This window comes from Lethenteron reissneri, chromosome 3 (genome assembly GCF_015708825.2).
Source record: "Lethenteron reissneri isolate LAM-NWPU_2019-01 chromosome 3, ASM1570882v1, whole genome shotgun sequence".
Taxonomy (NCBI): domain Eukaryota; kingdom Metazoa; phylum Chordata; class Hyperoartia; order Petromyzontiformes; family Petromyzontidae; genus Lethenteron; species Lethenteron reissneri.
This window is the reverse complement of record NC_083781.1, coordinates 6547-22945: the sequence shown is the minus strand read 5'-3', so window position 1 is coordinate 22945 and position 16399 is coordinate 6547. Positions and strand designations below refer to the sequence as shown.

The window sequence follows — 16399 nt, the reverse complement described above, 5'->3', positions numbered from 1 at the left end:
CCACACATAGCCACTGCTGCATTATACCTGGTACAGCCTCAATGTCATTTAGTCGCAGTTGGGCGTAGAAGGGGGGCATTCGCAGCTATGGCAACAAACCTACGGCGTGAAACTACGAAGTGCAATCTTCATACTTCTGTAGTTGGTACAAACGCAGTGCAAAGGCGCCGGAGAATCACTACCAAAAATAACCGCGTCCAGCAAGGGCTTGGATGATGTTAGTTTTATAGCCATCCTTACACACTCCCTCCACTTACAACTTTTTTCACCAAAAGCATCTTACATCGGCTGTAATGGCAACAACAAGCGAGCCTACACACACGGCCGTCACGGTTGCTTCAGTGATACGACTTTGTGAAGTTTCATGTTCTCGGTGAAAACTGTATCGCACACACACACACTGCTTTGCTACTTTTCAAAGGTTATTTGCATCATGCACGGTACATCAATGGAATGCGGTGCGTTGCCACTAGAATAATTGTGAAAATCATGGGCTTATGGTCGGGGTGTAATCCGAACTGGTTGTTGTTGTTGAAGTGGCTACTGTGCCCAAATGGCAGTCACTCGTCGCCCTTGAGGGCAGACCCCAGTGACTTGGCGTGCCGACTGTTTGGCTCGACTCCAGGTTTCGGTGGTCTGTCTCCTATGGCGCTGTCTTCACAACATTCAGCGACATGCAACGATACCTATACATCTCGCCACGGTGGCGAGATGTTAACTACCTCGCCTGGTATGCAGGCGGTCGTGGGTTCAATCCCGACCCTGACGCCTGCTGTATAGTTGGAGTTTGCGTGTCTCTCTCCTCGTGGTCCGGTTTTTCCTTCCACATTTATAATTATGAACACGCGTTTCGAGTATTTGGCTGCGATAAATGTCTACGTGATAAGCCACTTTGTTGAGCTATCATTATGACCAGGTCACTTCTGAAATAGAGCTATATAGCTCAGTGGGCCTTACCTAGTAAAATATTTTTTTGTTATAGTATAGTTAATTATATACATTTTAAGTGCAGCATGTTAAGTAGCAAAGACTGAAATGTGAAATGTAATTACTCTGCAGAAAAATTGTATCTGTTAACTGTGGTTAACCTTCAGGGTATTATGTACGGCGTGTGTGTGTGTGCCTCATATAACACAGTGTACCTTTAAGTGGTGTATATGTAGTTCTCAGAGTCTCCACTTTGGCAGCTTCAGAACCCAAACCGGGTAACTCGCATGAAATGGATCGTGCAGTTTCCAATCACGAGCCAATCCGATGGTTAACATCCCCAGTAGAATACCACGCCATGTTCAAGCACTTTTCAAAACACGAGCCATTGAAGCCCAGGGGTAGAGAATACTAAAAATGTTAACCACATTCTTTATTCATGCTAAGAGCGGTGGTCTTAAATATATTTGCTGAAGACTTCTGCAAATACAATCACAAGCCTGTTTTATTATTGAATTGCACCCCAGCTTGACAGAAGGAGGCAATTCATGCTCTTGATTTTCTAAATCCCTTGTTTCATGCATCACACGTGGGGCTGGGTGGGGGGGGGGGGTCACAGGGTGCAGGTCTACCGAGTGTGCCACTCGAACGGAGAGGCAGGATGCGTGGTGTGGCAGAGGGTTCCAACAGCCCCCAACGCTGGGGAATGATTCGCCTCGGATCTGTGAATGCGCAGAGGGTCCTGCAGTTTTTAAAACATTACTTTTAAAATATATTTTTTAAACATTTATATGCGTATGCATGTTGACAGCTTTTGCATCTTCAGGATTTACCATCTCTCTTTTACAATTCGTTTTTAAAGTGGTTTTGCACACGACCAATGACTGAATGTTGAGGGTAGAATGTGGGGGGGGGGGGGGTGAGAGACCTCTTTCAATCGTGGTGCGAACCGAAGTAGCGTCTTGAGCCACGATGAGGTGGAGGTGTGGACTGGCGCCCTCCTGCACAGGCCCTGCTGCTGCTGCTGCTCGTGTCTGCTGCTCAACAGACGGACCACACGCGAGCAGCAGGACAAAGAGGCCTTGTGCCCCACATTAGCCCTTTACTCCACCCGACGATATTTGATCATGTGTGTTTGTCATCTCATTGCACAGTGGTTTTCAGATGTTGCCATTCCTGTTATTTTAGTTGTATAGGATTGTACACTTATTAACCATATTATATGCATTTCTAACGAGCAGTATTTAATGTACGTTCAATATTTATTTGATGGTTGTCTCGTACGTGTGTATGTTGAGCTTCTTTCGCACCGTACGTAGCCAACCGTGCTAATCGAAGGTGTGTAAACGATGTCTTATTTCATGATTTATTTCTGTGCAGCTCCTCGAAGCGATTTTTATTGGTAAAAGTGCCAGATTTAAAAAAAAAAGAACGTTTCATTGATTGTCCTCGTCACAAGGGAGGAGGCGACGTGGATCGAGATTGTACCACTGGTGGCTGTGTCATTTACACAATATTGTATTCAACACATTACATTGTAATCCGTCATACTCGTATCTGCCATCAGAAATGTTCAGGCTACACAGTGTGAATAATCTGCCCAGGTCATACATTCTGCAATCACATCCTGCTATATATGGTCTTCAAAACAGTGTACACGTATTTTAAGTTGTATGACCACATGCATTGACAGCAGCATTGGGTTATGTCACAGTCAATGCTTCAGTGGGAGCTCATTAAAGGATAATGCACGTTTCAGTTTCAAGATAACTCACTGTGATATACAGCATGCGCAGATCCGTGAAGAACATTTAAATAATAATAATAGGATACTGGTGCATAATAGTAAATTAGTTGAGCTGTGAACACCGAAAACCTATTCTTATTCTGCATCATAGTTGACACTGGAAAAAAGGTCCCATCGATATAACTGCTGGACCCGAGCTAGAAGTGTTCTGATACTTCCATTGCCTTGGAACTGTTCACCCTTTGGCATTCTCAGGTCTCACACTGGTGGTGAGACCAGGCCATACCCCATGAAGAAGGCTGTCTCTGGTGTAGGCCAATTAGTTTTAAGGACAATGCAATTATGATCAGAGCATGTTTATTTGCATGTTTTGCCACAAATATCTGTGGTTAATGCAGACTTGATGCCTTGCAAAACGTATCTATTTTGGTGTTTGAACATCTTAACACCTCCTGTTTTATTGCCAGGAAAGATAAAATCTCTTCTTATTTTTCATCGTTTTGATACGGAAAAAAAGGTCCCATAAATACCGACAGCCTCACTGATCCCCCCCACGTTCGCGATGCGTGAGGTCATCGCCGTCCTTGTACCACCGCGATGTCTACGGTGCCTCCCACTTAAGAGCGCGAAGCCACTTGCTGAAGAATGCGAAGCCAACTCATTCCCACCGCTCTGCCCACACCGCGTGCCTCACCATGAGCGTACATCCAGAGTCATCCTCATGGTGGTGGTGATAATTCCTTTAATATCCTCCTTTTGTGTTGCAATCACTCGCCATATCTCAAACACCTCTAGTCAAATAACAGCAACTTACTATTGAGCGGCTAAGTTAGCATCTAGCTCCTTAATAAAGGTATTTTTTTGGGTTAGATTGCATAAACATAAGTGTGTCGTTAAACCCACCACTACCCTACACAGCCAATGAAAAAGGTTTGTCCTTGATTCCCATATTAATATAGATACTCATGCATAAAATACCATTTTCTTTAAACTCACGAATTATTTATCTTCTCTTCTAAAGGAGTTTCCAAGCTCTTTATCTGTATGAGTGTGCTTGGTTGCCCAGGAAAGCCTCCCCCATCTCATGACTCTTTGCAGGAGGCTCCTGCCAGGGTTTCTCGGGGGCGATGCTCGTTTTGATAAATACCAATTGAGTCATTTGCGGGTATTTTTTTTTATTTGGCAAAATTTGGACCATGACTCTGGCACACACAATGGTCTACTATTGCAAAATATGTCACGGGAACTTTAACGTCCACTGTGAAAACAGATGGCGCTTCAGTAGTAACCAGGGCAGCCGCTGGAGTCGAACCGTGAAGCTCTGCAACAAAATCTTGGCCTGCTAAAAATCAATGTGCCTCTTGAACCCTATCTCATAGCCCCTCTCCATTGTGGACATTGCAGCCTGAAGATAGATGAGGACGGCTGGATGATGGTTAAGAGGTGAAGAAAAATAAATGAAAAAATGTGTAGAGAATAAGTGGAGAAAAAGGGGAGGCTAGCATTAGCTGGGATTGAGTGAACAATGGTAAGTGAATGAGACCAAGTAAGTGGATGTAAAGTATATATATAATAAAAATAGACGTGATTTATTATTATTATTTTATTTTACATTTTTTGTTTTCACATGACTGCATACAGGACTGTAACTGAAAGATACTCGCATTGCAAGCTCAGTTCCGACACAGTGATGCTCTTGGTGATGGTGGTGACAGCGGTGGAAGTGATGCATTACTGTTAATCATCACTTGATGAGGCCCTGGGCGAGGCTGGCTTCATCCAGAGTGTAGCTTACATTGCTCTTGTCAGTCAAGAGTGTTTCCCTCATTTTCTGGTCAGTACACGTGGGTCAACTGATGGTGTCTCCCGCATTGTTATAATCAGTAAATGTGGGTCCATTAAAGGTGTGTCTCGCATTGCTCTCGTCAATGAACGTGGGTCCATCCATGCTGTCTCCCACATTGTTCTCTTCAGCGAATTTGGATTGACCCATGGTGTCTTTCGAATTGGTCTCATCAGTGAACGTGGGTCCATCGATGGATTCTACCACATTGTTCTCGTCAGTGAATGTGGGTCCGTCCATGGTGTCTCCTGCAGTGTTCTCGTAAGTGAATGTGGGTCCATTGATGGTGTCTCCCGCATTGGTCTCATCAGTTAATGTGGGTCCATCCATGGTGTATCCCGCATTGTTTTCGTCAGTGAATGTGGGTTCAATGACAGTGTCTCCCGTATTGTTCTTGTCAGTGAACGTGGGTTCATTGATGGTGTCTCCTGCATTGTACTCGTCAGTAAACGTGGGACCATTAATGGTGTCTCCCGCATTGTTCTTGTTAGTGAATGTGGATCCATTGACAGTGTTTCCCGTATTCTTGTCAGTGAATGTGGGTCCATTCATGGTATCTTCCGCATTGTTCTCATAAGTCAATCTGGGTTCATGCATCCTGTCTTCTAAATTGTTCTCGTCAGCAAATGTGGGTTCGTGAATGGTTTCTCCTGCATTTTTCTTTTCAGTAAACGTGGATCTATTTATGATGTCTCCAGCATTGTTTTCGTCATCAAATGTGGGTTCATCCATGGTGTCTCCCGGATTGTCATCAGCGAATGCGGGTCCATTCACGGTGTCTCTTGCATTGTTCTCATAAGTGAACGTGGGTCCTTCCATGTTGTTGCCCGCATTGTTTTCTTCAGCAAATGTGGATAGATCCATGGTGTCTTCCGCATTGTTCTCATCCGTGAACGTGGGTCGATTGATGGTGTCTCCTGCATTGTTCTCTTCAGCAACAGTGGATCGATCCATGGTGTCTCCCGCATTGTTCTGATCCGTGAACGTGGGTCCATCCATCCTGTCTCCTGCATTGTTCTCGTCATCAAATGTGGCTTCATTCATGGTGTCTCCCGCATTGTTCTCGTCATCAAATGTGGTTTCATCCATGGTGTCTCCCGCATTGTTTTCGTCAGTGAATGTGGGTTCAATGACAGTGTCTCCCGTATTGTACTCGTCAGTAAACGTGGGACCATCCATGGTGTCTCCCGCATTGTTCTGAGTAGTTAATGTGGATCCATTGATGGTGTCTCCCGTATTGTTCTTGTCAGTGAACGTGGATCCATCCATGCTGTCTCCCGCATAGGTCTCTTCAGCGAATTTAGGTCCATTGACAGTGTTTCCCGTATTCTTGTCAGTGAATGTGGGTCCATTCATGGTATCTCCAGCATTGTCCTCATAAGTCAATCTGGGTCCATCCATGCTGTCTTCTAAATTGTTCCCGTCAGCAAATGTGGGTTCATCCATGGTGTGTCCCGCATTCTTGTCAGTGAATGTGGGCGTGCCATCACCAAAACTGTATTGTCCGAGTGGGTGTGTATTGTCACCTCTGGGAGGGTGTGGTCTGTATAGTTGTGAGTCGTCAATTCTAAAAGGGCGCTGGCCCAGAAAGTGCATCATGTTGCCTGTGAGAATGTGTTGTCGCTCTGGATCTGTATTGTTACTCTTGACACGGTGTTGTCTGTGTGAGTATGTACTGTCAAGGAGTTGTTTGTGTTTGCGTGTACTGTCGGGTCCATTGATGATGTCTTCCGCATTGTTCTCGTTAGTGAATGTGGGTCCATCCATGCTGTCGCCCGCATTGTTCTCTTCAGCGAATGTGGATCCATTGATGGTATCTCCCGAATTGTTCTCATCAACGAATGTGGGCCTATGCATGATGTCTCTCACATTGTTCTCATAAGTTAATGTGGGTTCATCCATGCTGTCTCCCGCATTGTTCTCTTCGGCGAATTTAGGTCCATTGACAGTGTCTCCCGTATTCTTGTCAGTGAATGTGGGTCTATGCATGGTATCTTCCACATTGTTCTCATAAGTCAATCTGGGTCCATCCATCCTGTCTCCTACATTGTTCTCGTCAGCAAATGTGGATTCATCCATGGTATATTCCGCATTGTTCTCATAAGTAAATCTGGGTCCATCCATGCTTTCTTCTAAATTGTTCTCGTCAGCAAATGTGAGTTCATCCATGGTGTCTCCCGCCTTCTTGTCAGTGAACGTGGGTCCATTGATGGTGCCATCACCATAACTATATTGTCTGAGTGGGTGTGTATTGTCACCTCTGGGAGGATGTCGTCTGTAGAGTTGTGAATCGTCAATTCTAAAAGGGTGCTGGCCCAGAAAGTGCATCATGTTGCCTGTGAGAATGTGTTGTCGCTCTGGTTCTATATTGTCACTCTTGACACGGTGCTGTCTGTGTGAGTATGTACTCTCAAGGAGTTGTTTGTGTTTGAGTGTACTGTCGGGTCCATTGATGATGTCTTCCGCATCATTCTCGTCAGCAAATGTGGGTCTATTGATGGTGTCTCTCGCATCATTCTCGTCATTGAACGTGGGTCCATTGGTGGTGTCTCTTGCATTGTACTCTTCAGTGAACATGGGTCCTTTGATGGTGCCATCACCTAAACTGTAATGTCCGTGTGGGTGTCTATTGGGACCTCTGGGATGATGTCGTCCGTATGGTTGTGAATTGTCAATTCTAAAAGGATGTTGGCCCAGAAAGCGCATTGTTTTGCCTGTGAGAATGTGCTGTCTCTCTGGGTGTGTATAGTCACTCTTGACACGGTGTTGTCTGTGTGAGTATGTACTGTCAAGGAGTTGTCTGTGTTTGTGTGTACTGTCGGGTCCATTGATGTCTTCCGCATTGTTCTCGTCAGCGAATGTGGGTCGATTAAAGGTGTCTCTTGCATTGTACTCGTCAGTGAACGTTGGTTCATTGATGATATCTCCCACATTCTTCTCGTCAGCAAATGTGGGTCCATTGATGATGCTATCAGCAAAACTGTATTGTCCACGTGGTTTTGTAGCTGCACCTCTGGGAGGGTGTTGTCCGTATCGCTCTGAATCGTCAATTCTAAAGGGGCGTTGGTTAAGAAAGCGCATTATGCTTTCTTTGAGAATGTGCTGTCTCTCTGGCTGTGTATTGTCACCCTCGACACTGTGTCTACGTGGGTGTGTAGTGCCACCTCTGGGAGGGTGTCGTCCGTATGGTTGTGAATCGTCAATTCTAAAAGGACGTTGGCCCAGAAAGCGCATTATGTTGCCTGTGGGAATGTGCTGTATCTCTGGGTCTGTATAGTCACTCTTGACACGGTGTTGTCTGTGTGGGTATGTACTGTCAAAGAGTTGTATGCGTTTATGTGCAATGCCATGAATGGGTCGGTGTTGTTTGTATAGGTTCGAATCAGCGTATCTACGGTGTTGCTTCAGAAAGTGCAATACGCTGTTTCTGAGACTGTGCTGTCTCTCTTGGGGTGTATTGTCACTCTGTCGTGTCTGTGGGTGTGCTCGGTCACAGGTGAGGCTATGTTGTCGGTGTGCATGTGTGCTGCCAAGAGCGAGATTGGGCCATGGATGATGTCTGAGTGGGTGTACTTTGTCAACCCTCAGAATGTGCTGCAGGTATTGTCTCGGTGTAAGATCACTATCAACCCTGAGAATGGGGTCCAGGTGTTGTATGTGTGAGTGTGCATCACCGCTTCTGAGATGGGATGGTTGCCAAACATGGTTTTGTGCTGAGTGTACATTTCCTGTCACCATTTCTCTGGAGGTCTCTTCGCTTCCAGTAATCAGATTGAGTAAATGTTCAGTGAACCTGTCTGTCGATTTGTCAGAAGATCTGTTCGAAGATCTGGCTATAGAACTGGTCGAATAGCTGGTTGTAAGCCAGGAAAAAGATCGGCTGGTAGGTCTGGCTGTAGTACTGGTGGTAGGTGTTGTTGTGAGTCTAGTAATAGAACTGGTTGTAGGTCTGGCTGTAGAACTGGGAATTTGTTTTGTGAGTCCAGTAACAGGTCTGGTGGTAGGTATGGCTGTAGATTGGTTGGTCGGTGCTGGCTCCAGCGAGCACACTGGCCGGTCGATATTGGCCCTGCAGACCTCATCCTAGAGGCCGGCGGGAGTATCGACAAGGGAGAGTGTCAGGGTTGGCAAACATTAGGTATGTTATAATTCATTAAGATAGAAGCTTACACTCATTTTTCATGCATTCATTTGTGTCTAAGGGCTATAAAATACGATTAATCATCATCAATCATTGTATAGCCACTGCAGGATGAAGGTCTCTGCATGTCATCTCCATCCGTTATAGTCCTACCATACCAGAATTAATCCAGCTCCCTCAACTTGAATTGTAAAAAGGTCTCGCGACGTCACTAAAGTGCCACAATGATACACCGCTTACTATAACTTGAAAATAAATGATGAAGTGAACCTCAAACTTGTGTGGGACATCTCGTGATGTACATGCGACATGTGCAGATCCTATGATAAGCACTGTTTTGAATTGGTCAGAATACTGTAAATTCTGCTTGTACAATTTAACAGAGCAGTTCAGTTAAATGGTCCTCCTGCACACATTGATTCACTGCAGTTGCTGTCTTACTTCTTTATCACTCTTTAATGGGCACGACCAATCATTGTGCCCAGGAAATTCACACATTGATGCCCTTCCTATCAAGATGACAATTTCCTGGTATCCCTACTGTGTCCAACAACTACACTGCAGGAGATTTAACATTCTCCTGTTCTCACCTGTTCGACTGAGGAGTTATTTTCTATCATCTCTTTCACCGAGTTTCTACAAAGTTGTTCAATAAAGTCTATACATCTCATCTTATCTGCTGTGCCCTTAGTTTCTGATTTTGGAACTCCCATTGTTTATTTTCCCAAGTTCTTATAGACTTGCTCTATTCCAAAAAGTCGGTCGGTGATTTCTTGCTCGAATGAGCATTGGGGCGATACTATGTGTTGTATTTATCATTCATGTTTTGTTGCTGGCTGCTTTGCATTATGGGGCTTTAGGCCTGTGTTGAATATAGACAATAAAATATTTTTGATTAAATTGTGCCTGTTCATGTAAACACCCGATGTGGAGCTAGAATTCGTTTTAAGTATTTTTTTAAAGATCACGTGCCAATCCAAAAACCCCATTTAATTTGCAATCCATACTCAGTGTGTGAATAAAAAAAAATACTATTAAACTATAAACATAACAATGTTTATTTTCCCAGGTAAGGCCCACTGAGCTATATAGCTCATTTTTAGAAGCGACTTGGCCACAAATGACAGCTCAATGAAGTGGCTTATGTGGAAATTTATAGCAGCCAAATATGTAAATCAGGAGGGAAAAACCGGAGGACCCGAAGAAAAATCCACACAACCAAGGATAGAACATGAAAACTCCAAATATACAGGCGTCAGGGTCGGGATCAAACCCACGACCTCCTGAATACCAGGCGAGGTAGTTAATATCTCGCCACCGTGGCACCCCACGAGGTAGTTAATATCTCGAAGCAACCTGCACTCACCTGGGGGAGCCCGACCAAATCAGGCCGCACAGGTGCATCGCTGGCGCACATGTACAACGCCCGCTCACACTCGTACAGCACCCGCTCACACGTCGTGTTGGCCTCCCGCTCCACTCTTTGCTTTTCCTTCACAGTCATCTCCTTCAACTCCTCTGTCACGGCCTCCAGCACCTCTACCACGGCATCTCGGGTCAGCGTGGCCTCCGAACGCTCGTCGGCCTTGCGTGATGCCGCAGGCCGATGTGTCTTGCAGGAGGGCTGCTCCTTGAGTTTGGCCTCGAGCGTTTGCAGGCCACTCTCCGACTGGCAGTAGTCGAGGATTGCGGCGCGGGCACAGCAGTGGGCCATCTTTAGCCACGGGGATGAACGAATGGACCAAGGAACATGTGGGCAGACAGGCAGATGTTTTAGTATGAAATTGGTGAGAACCTGGTATAACTAAATGAACTGAAACAAGGAAACTTCGTTTCTTTCTCACAGCTCTTTGTCAATCCACTTATGGATGAAATAAATAAGAAGATAATATGCCTCCTTGACATATCGCTCCCTCCACATGAATATAAAAATGTTTCAACACATCCCATTATCTACACGGCATTCTGTGAGTGCGTAATTTAACCAGCATAGGGTTGAACACAAGCAAACTCTGGACCGGTCTAAACGTACAATGTATCACCACAAGTCACGCTGGCTTAAACCAATGCTGGTGATCTACCAGATGTTTATCGGGTAAGGATTTTTTAGATATGGGTCCTAATTCTATGAAAAATCATATAATACATAAATCTATATCATGAGTGTTTTTGTGAGAGACAATCGCAAATGCGGTTTGGGGAGGCCTTTATCCATCGCCCCAACGCAGCATCGGTGCCTCTCTCACTCACTCTACGAATTACCCCCAGCCAAGCCTCACCATGCAGCACAAGTCCAATTCGTCCTGGGGCTCTGCGTGGCGGAATCTCGCGTGGCAGAAGCACCCGTATCCGGAGGAGAGGTTCTTGGCGACGTCCACCTGCTTGCACCGCAACATCGAGAGGACGGACGCGCGGCCTGCGCTCTCGCGCTGTGCCACGGCCACATTCAGCAGCAGCAGCAGCGGTGGCAGCAACAGCAGCAGCAGCCTCAGCGACAGCTTCTGCGAAAAGATGGCGCCATAGCTGGAGGTCGCTTTGCCTCGGGTACAACTTGAGCGTGAGGACGTTTCCATCTGGAGAGAGAGAGAGAAGCGGCCACAGAGTGGTTAGGTCTAAGTCATTGGAGTGCTTTATTTTATTCCCAATTATATCCCAGTTGGCTCAAATGGCTGCCGCACACCGTGGTATGCGCAGATAATTTTGAAGTTGTTGCCACACCATTTTCGATTTTACAAGGAACGACACGTCCAATAGTTGCTCGTCCTTAGTGAGCAACTGGGATAGAAATTTACAATCAGAGATCATGTGACCACCCAACACTGTGTACTCTTAGACCAATCCCAGGTAGTCAACACCTTTTTACCAATCTCCATTTGCCTCGGCTACACAGAACCCTGCTGCTCTACGCTATTGCATAGAGTTACCATAGTTGCTCATGTTTGATGCGTTGCTGGCAACAGTTGGCCATCTCACTGGCATGGTCACAGAAAAGTGGCACGTGCACAGGGGCTCACATAGTTTTATCTCAAGTTTAGAGTAAAATGACAGGAAAATTAACACACGTATTTCACGACACCAACAGCAGTATGATTAGGATGAAAACATTTACATAGTACCATTATGATAAAAAAAAAACATTTTTTATCGTATGGACAGGCTGCCTCTTATAACACCATTTCCTTACGAGGCTCTGTCCTGGAGGAAAATTCCTGAACGATTCAAAATTCCTGCGCGAGAACACGCGGCATGCAACACTCCCTGCCTTCTCCGAGCCGCTCGCTCAATCAGTGAAAGAGAAGCGCACGCTCAGTGGTGCTGAGCCAACCAGCGCTCCCGCCTCTGCCCGCCAGCCTTGAACGCTTCCCGTGGAACGTGTGTTTGGTTATTTGACCTTTGGTAACAGTTTTGTTGCTTCATCCTGATTGCAATTTTGACCCACAATGTCTGGGGAAAAAGGCCTGCAAGTGATAGTTCTGGTAATGTGGCTAAACAAAGGAAAGGCATCAGTATGGATGTAAAAAATAAGGTTATACGATGTGCGGAGGTAGGAGAGCGTCCGGTTAGTTACACTAGTGAGTACATAACTTCTTTATATTTTTATGTCATTGTTATTCAAAGTAATTTTTATTTATAAAATGCTTTAATACATGCATCATGTGTACAGTATCATTAAGGCTATTATTTCATGTCATCAAACCCATGTCCGATTTCAAATCTCGCAGTTTTATTTAAAAAATGTAGGGCAATTGTTGATGATGAAAAAAACATTTTACATTTAGTGTATGGTGCACTCATTGGTCATCAGTCTGAGAACCCCCATCGTCACACATCGTCACAAATGTCTGCCTCCCCCCGAGGTGCCCGTGGTCGAGACTGGCGAGGGAGTCGCTGCCAAAGGAGGTGCAGAGCCCCTGAGACGTCCACTGAGGAGATGGAGCAATGAAATTAGCTCGCGTACACCTGCTAGGTCGATTGTAACATCGCGGGGACAGGAGAGCTCTCGTGACTGCAGGAATCCATACTCTTTGGTTCCTTCGGTAAAGTCACGAAATAAAATAAAGTCACAAATCATATAAAACAAATCACGACGTTTCGATCGCTTGTGTTGCGATCGAAACGTCGTGATTTATTTTATTTCTAACTACGTGACTTTACCGAAAGAAACCAAAGAGTATGAATTTAACACGAATTTATGTAATGAATATATCACGTCGCGGTCTGCTTTTCGCTTGCAAGTTTCAAATTTACTGAAATACACCCGTCCTTGGACGGGCAAGAGGCTAGTTACATAGTTACACGGCCGTGATTGGATCCTAAAACCGTATTCTATAACAACTCCACGCAAAAATCTAACCGCTATGAATAATGGGCAATGCCAGAAACGTCTCCCAATATATTCTCTTGTGTGTTGAGTTTTTTGTACAATGTGATTTTTGTTGCAATGACTAATAAAAAAAAACGTTAAAGCAAGAGTGCAAGTCTGTGTCGTTACGAATGTAACTGAGACTTGACGCCCGAAATTAAGTAAAAAGTCGCGTGAATGGACAGGGGAGTTTGCATTTGAACGCGCGACCTATCTACTGCCGCCGCCTTGTGGCTACGGTAGAGTATTGCACTCCGTGCTTAATGTGAGCCCTCTGGTGGCTTATCACAGTGCAGAATTACTGATATTTTATTTTTAATTAATTAACTTACATGTCATATGTGGAGACATGCATGACATAGCATGTGATACTGTACTGTAACGTATTTGTGTGTCTACTGCACAATAAAGTTTTGGCAGCGCGAGTGACGCTAAAACTAACGTTGCTCCCAGTAATCATTGATCCGTTGAAGTATTAAAATGATTTTTTTATATACAATTACACATCTGTATAAATAGTTATAGAATTTTGTATTGTACGTAACGATGCCCAGAAATACTGCTACAAATGACAAAGTAAAGAAAATAATAGTTTATGAAGTTATTTTTTAAAAATATATTATAACGGCGGTTGGATTTGAACCCGTGACCTTTTGACTCCTGACGCCTTGCGGCGAGGTTTGTAAGTACAATATATATCATCCGGTCACTGACTCAATCACCCTATCACACACTCCTCCACTCGTTTACTCAAACACTCACCCATTTACTCACCCACCCGCTCACCACCATGCAGGTCACCTCACTCTTTTCAGCTTTATCAGTTTACACTGCTCCACTCTGGAATCCCCACCCGGTCTTCCTATTTCCCCAAACTCTTGCAACAATAAACTTGATCAATTTAAGAAACGTGTTGCTATGATCTTAATTATCTAATTACTCATTGGACAGTTATGTATTATTTTTTGTTGTTGCTGGCCGCTTGGCGTTTTGTATTGTGTGGAGTTTGCAGAGCTGGCAACCCCTTATCATTGCCTCTCTTATTACAGACCAATTCAGACCTTGTTGGTCACCCCGTGCCCCTTATAAATCTCAACGTTCATCCTACAAAGTCCCATCACAAGGGAGAAGCACACACAAATAGACAACATAAATGTTGCGCGTTTTTAAACGGCTGTCTGCCGTATGGACCTGAAAACTCACTTCCCCCCAACAGAATACGGGTAAACCGTGTGGGTTGACAGCTACGGGTTTTGTTGTGTTTGCAAGTCCAAGTTATAGGAGTGCACCCTGGGTTGTGCGTGGTTCTCATTGGTGGGAGATTCCCTTCGCTGCGTTGCACGCCAGTGGCTGGGGGCTGCCTGGGGCCTTTGACGTGTGAGCCCTTCCCAATGTGCACCGTCAAACATTTATCGCTCGGTGACCCCAGTGTTTATTGCCCGTCTACACGTGGATACCTGAAGCCCATGTCACTCCACTGCTGGATGAGTCCCACAATGAAGATACAATCAGTGCATCCACTTTGTTTTTGCACTCTACCTGTTCCATTGGCGGCCGAATGCGAATCTAAATGTGCATACGTTGGAGACTGGTTTAGGCGCATAGAAATCAAACCAATTGACCCATGACCTTTTCCCCATTAACTTTTGTAGAATTGTAGATGTGCATTACAGCTACTTTAGCCGGGTGGTTGTGGCTATGTATGCCTGTAATCCACGACTGCGTGGAGGTGAGGGTTGGGGGATTACAAAAATGTTGCGAAAACTCCCACCCCGTTGGTCGTCAAGGAGGTAGAGAAGGCGGTATCGAAAAATGTGGACTCCGCCTGTTCCATCTCTTTTTGTGATAGAGCGTTGGCCCCCCATTTGCTTGGATTTCTCCAGGTGCTCCGATTTCCTCTCACATGTAAACACTCATTAATCTTGATTTGAAGCTTTCGTGACTGCAGGAATCCATACTCTCTGGTTGTTTCTGTAAAGTCAAGTAGGGAGAAAAAATAATAATGGTTCACGACGTTTCGATCGCCACACAAGCAAATCGCAAGTTGGCACAGTCGGGGGCACAGGTGGTGCATCAGCCACTCATCTCGGTCATCTCAGTCAGTCGACCCGTGGCACCTGCTGGGTCTGCCCCGTGACCTCGTGCCAGCGGGCCTTCGACACTCAACACGTGGCAGCCTCAACGTGCACCTCGCTAATGTTTACTCTTTTACTCGCGTTTGTGTTCCTCGTCTTTGTTGTTGTTGTTAAAGGTGAGGTGAATAATGATGATGATGCGCGACGTGTGTATTGATGTATACGCGCAGTTTATATGTTTAAACGTGATAGTAGGTTAGGCCCCAGAGCCCTTTTTTCCTAATGAGCTTTTTATGCACCAACCTCAATTATTGCGCTTTTGTTAATCATTAACATTTAACAGGAATAATTTACTTTAGATAGCTGATCAAGCTACGATATTTTGCACAACAGACGATGGCAAAACTGTGGATATTGTGCGATATGTGCCACTGAAACCGCAAGAACTCAATAATGACGACTCGTGTTGAGTGTTTAATCTGCAAGCAATGAGCCCACCACAGGTTCGGAAATGTTTGAATGGAAACAGTGAAATTAGTGAAAATCTTTTGCTTTGCCATTTGATTTAAAGATACGACTCTTCAAAGGGCTTTGGTTGTAGTTAGCAATATTTGAATTTCTATTTGGTTCTTTCGGTAAAGTCACGTAGAAAGAAAATAAATTAAATAATAGAATTCGACGTTTCGATTGCAACACAAGCAATCGTCATCAAGTAGAAAACAAACCGAGTGAACTTAGAAATACAATGCAACGCAACACAGAGAGTCGGCTAACACAACAGTCAGCACCTCGCCTGGTTGATTACATTCTTCCAAAGATGACTACATTTGAGAGAGAGACAAAACACAGCCAGAGAGAGACACAACATAGACACACTGTGTGTCTATGTTGTGTGTCTCTGTGTTGTCTCTCTCTGCTTGTGTGTCTATGTTGTGTGTCTCTGTGTTGTCTCTCTCTGCTTGTGTGTCTATGTTGTGTGTCTCTGTGTTGTCTCTCTCTGCTTGTGTGTCTATGTTGTGTGTCTCTGTGTTGTCTCTCTCTGCTTGTGTGTCTATGTTGTGTGTCTCTGTGTTGTCTCTCTCTGCTTGTGTGTCTATGTTGTGTCTCTGTGTTGTCTCTCTCTGCTTGTGTGTCTATGTTGTGTGTCTATGTTGTGTCTCTGTGTGGTTTCTCTCTTCTTGTGTGTCTGTCTGTCCCCGTGTCTGTGTTTTGTCTCTCAAATTTAGACATCTTTGGAAGAATGTAATCAACCAGGAGAGGTGCTGACTGTTGTGTTAGCCGACTCTCTGTTGTTGTATTGCAT

At 44.9% G+C, this 16399-nt stretch overlaps 1 protein-coding gene across 1 annotated transcript; it reads right to left on the bottom strand.

Moving 5' to 3' along the window:
- Positions 1-1268: 1268 nt before the first annotated feature.
- On the bottom strand, positions 1269-14854 carry LOC133344659 (uncharacterized). The gene is made up of 5 exons (XM_061554701.1): positions 14793-14854; positions 10938-11231; positions 10025-10372; positions 1856-1964; positions 1269-1649 (listed from the first exon to the last, which is right to left on the bottom strand). Exons 2-5 carry the CDS (start codon positions 11229-11231, stop codon positions 1504-1506), a joined length of 897 nt encoding a protein of 298 aa, XP_061410685.1. The 5' UTR covers positions 14793-14854; the 3' UTR covers positions 1269-1503.
- Between the last annotated feature and the right edge of the window lie 1545 nt (positions 14855-16399).

Excerpts from the sequence above, each read along its gene's own strand:
- LOC133344659 (XM_061554701.1), bottom strand. The coding sequence starts at position 11,231 with ATGGAAACGTCCTCACGCTCAAGTTGTACCCGAGGCAAAGCGACCTCC. Across the intron at positions 10,373-10,937 it reads AATTGGACTTGTGCTGCATG|ATGGCCCACTGCTGTGCCCG; the intron begins GTGAGGCTTGGC and ends CCGTGGCTAAAG. Across the intron at positions 1,650-1,855 it reads TCGCACCACGATTGAAAGAG|ATCCGAGGCGAATCATTCCC; the intron begins GTCTCTCACCCC and ends GCGCATTCACAG.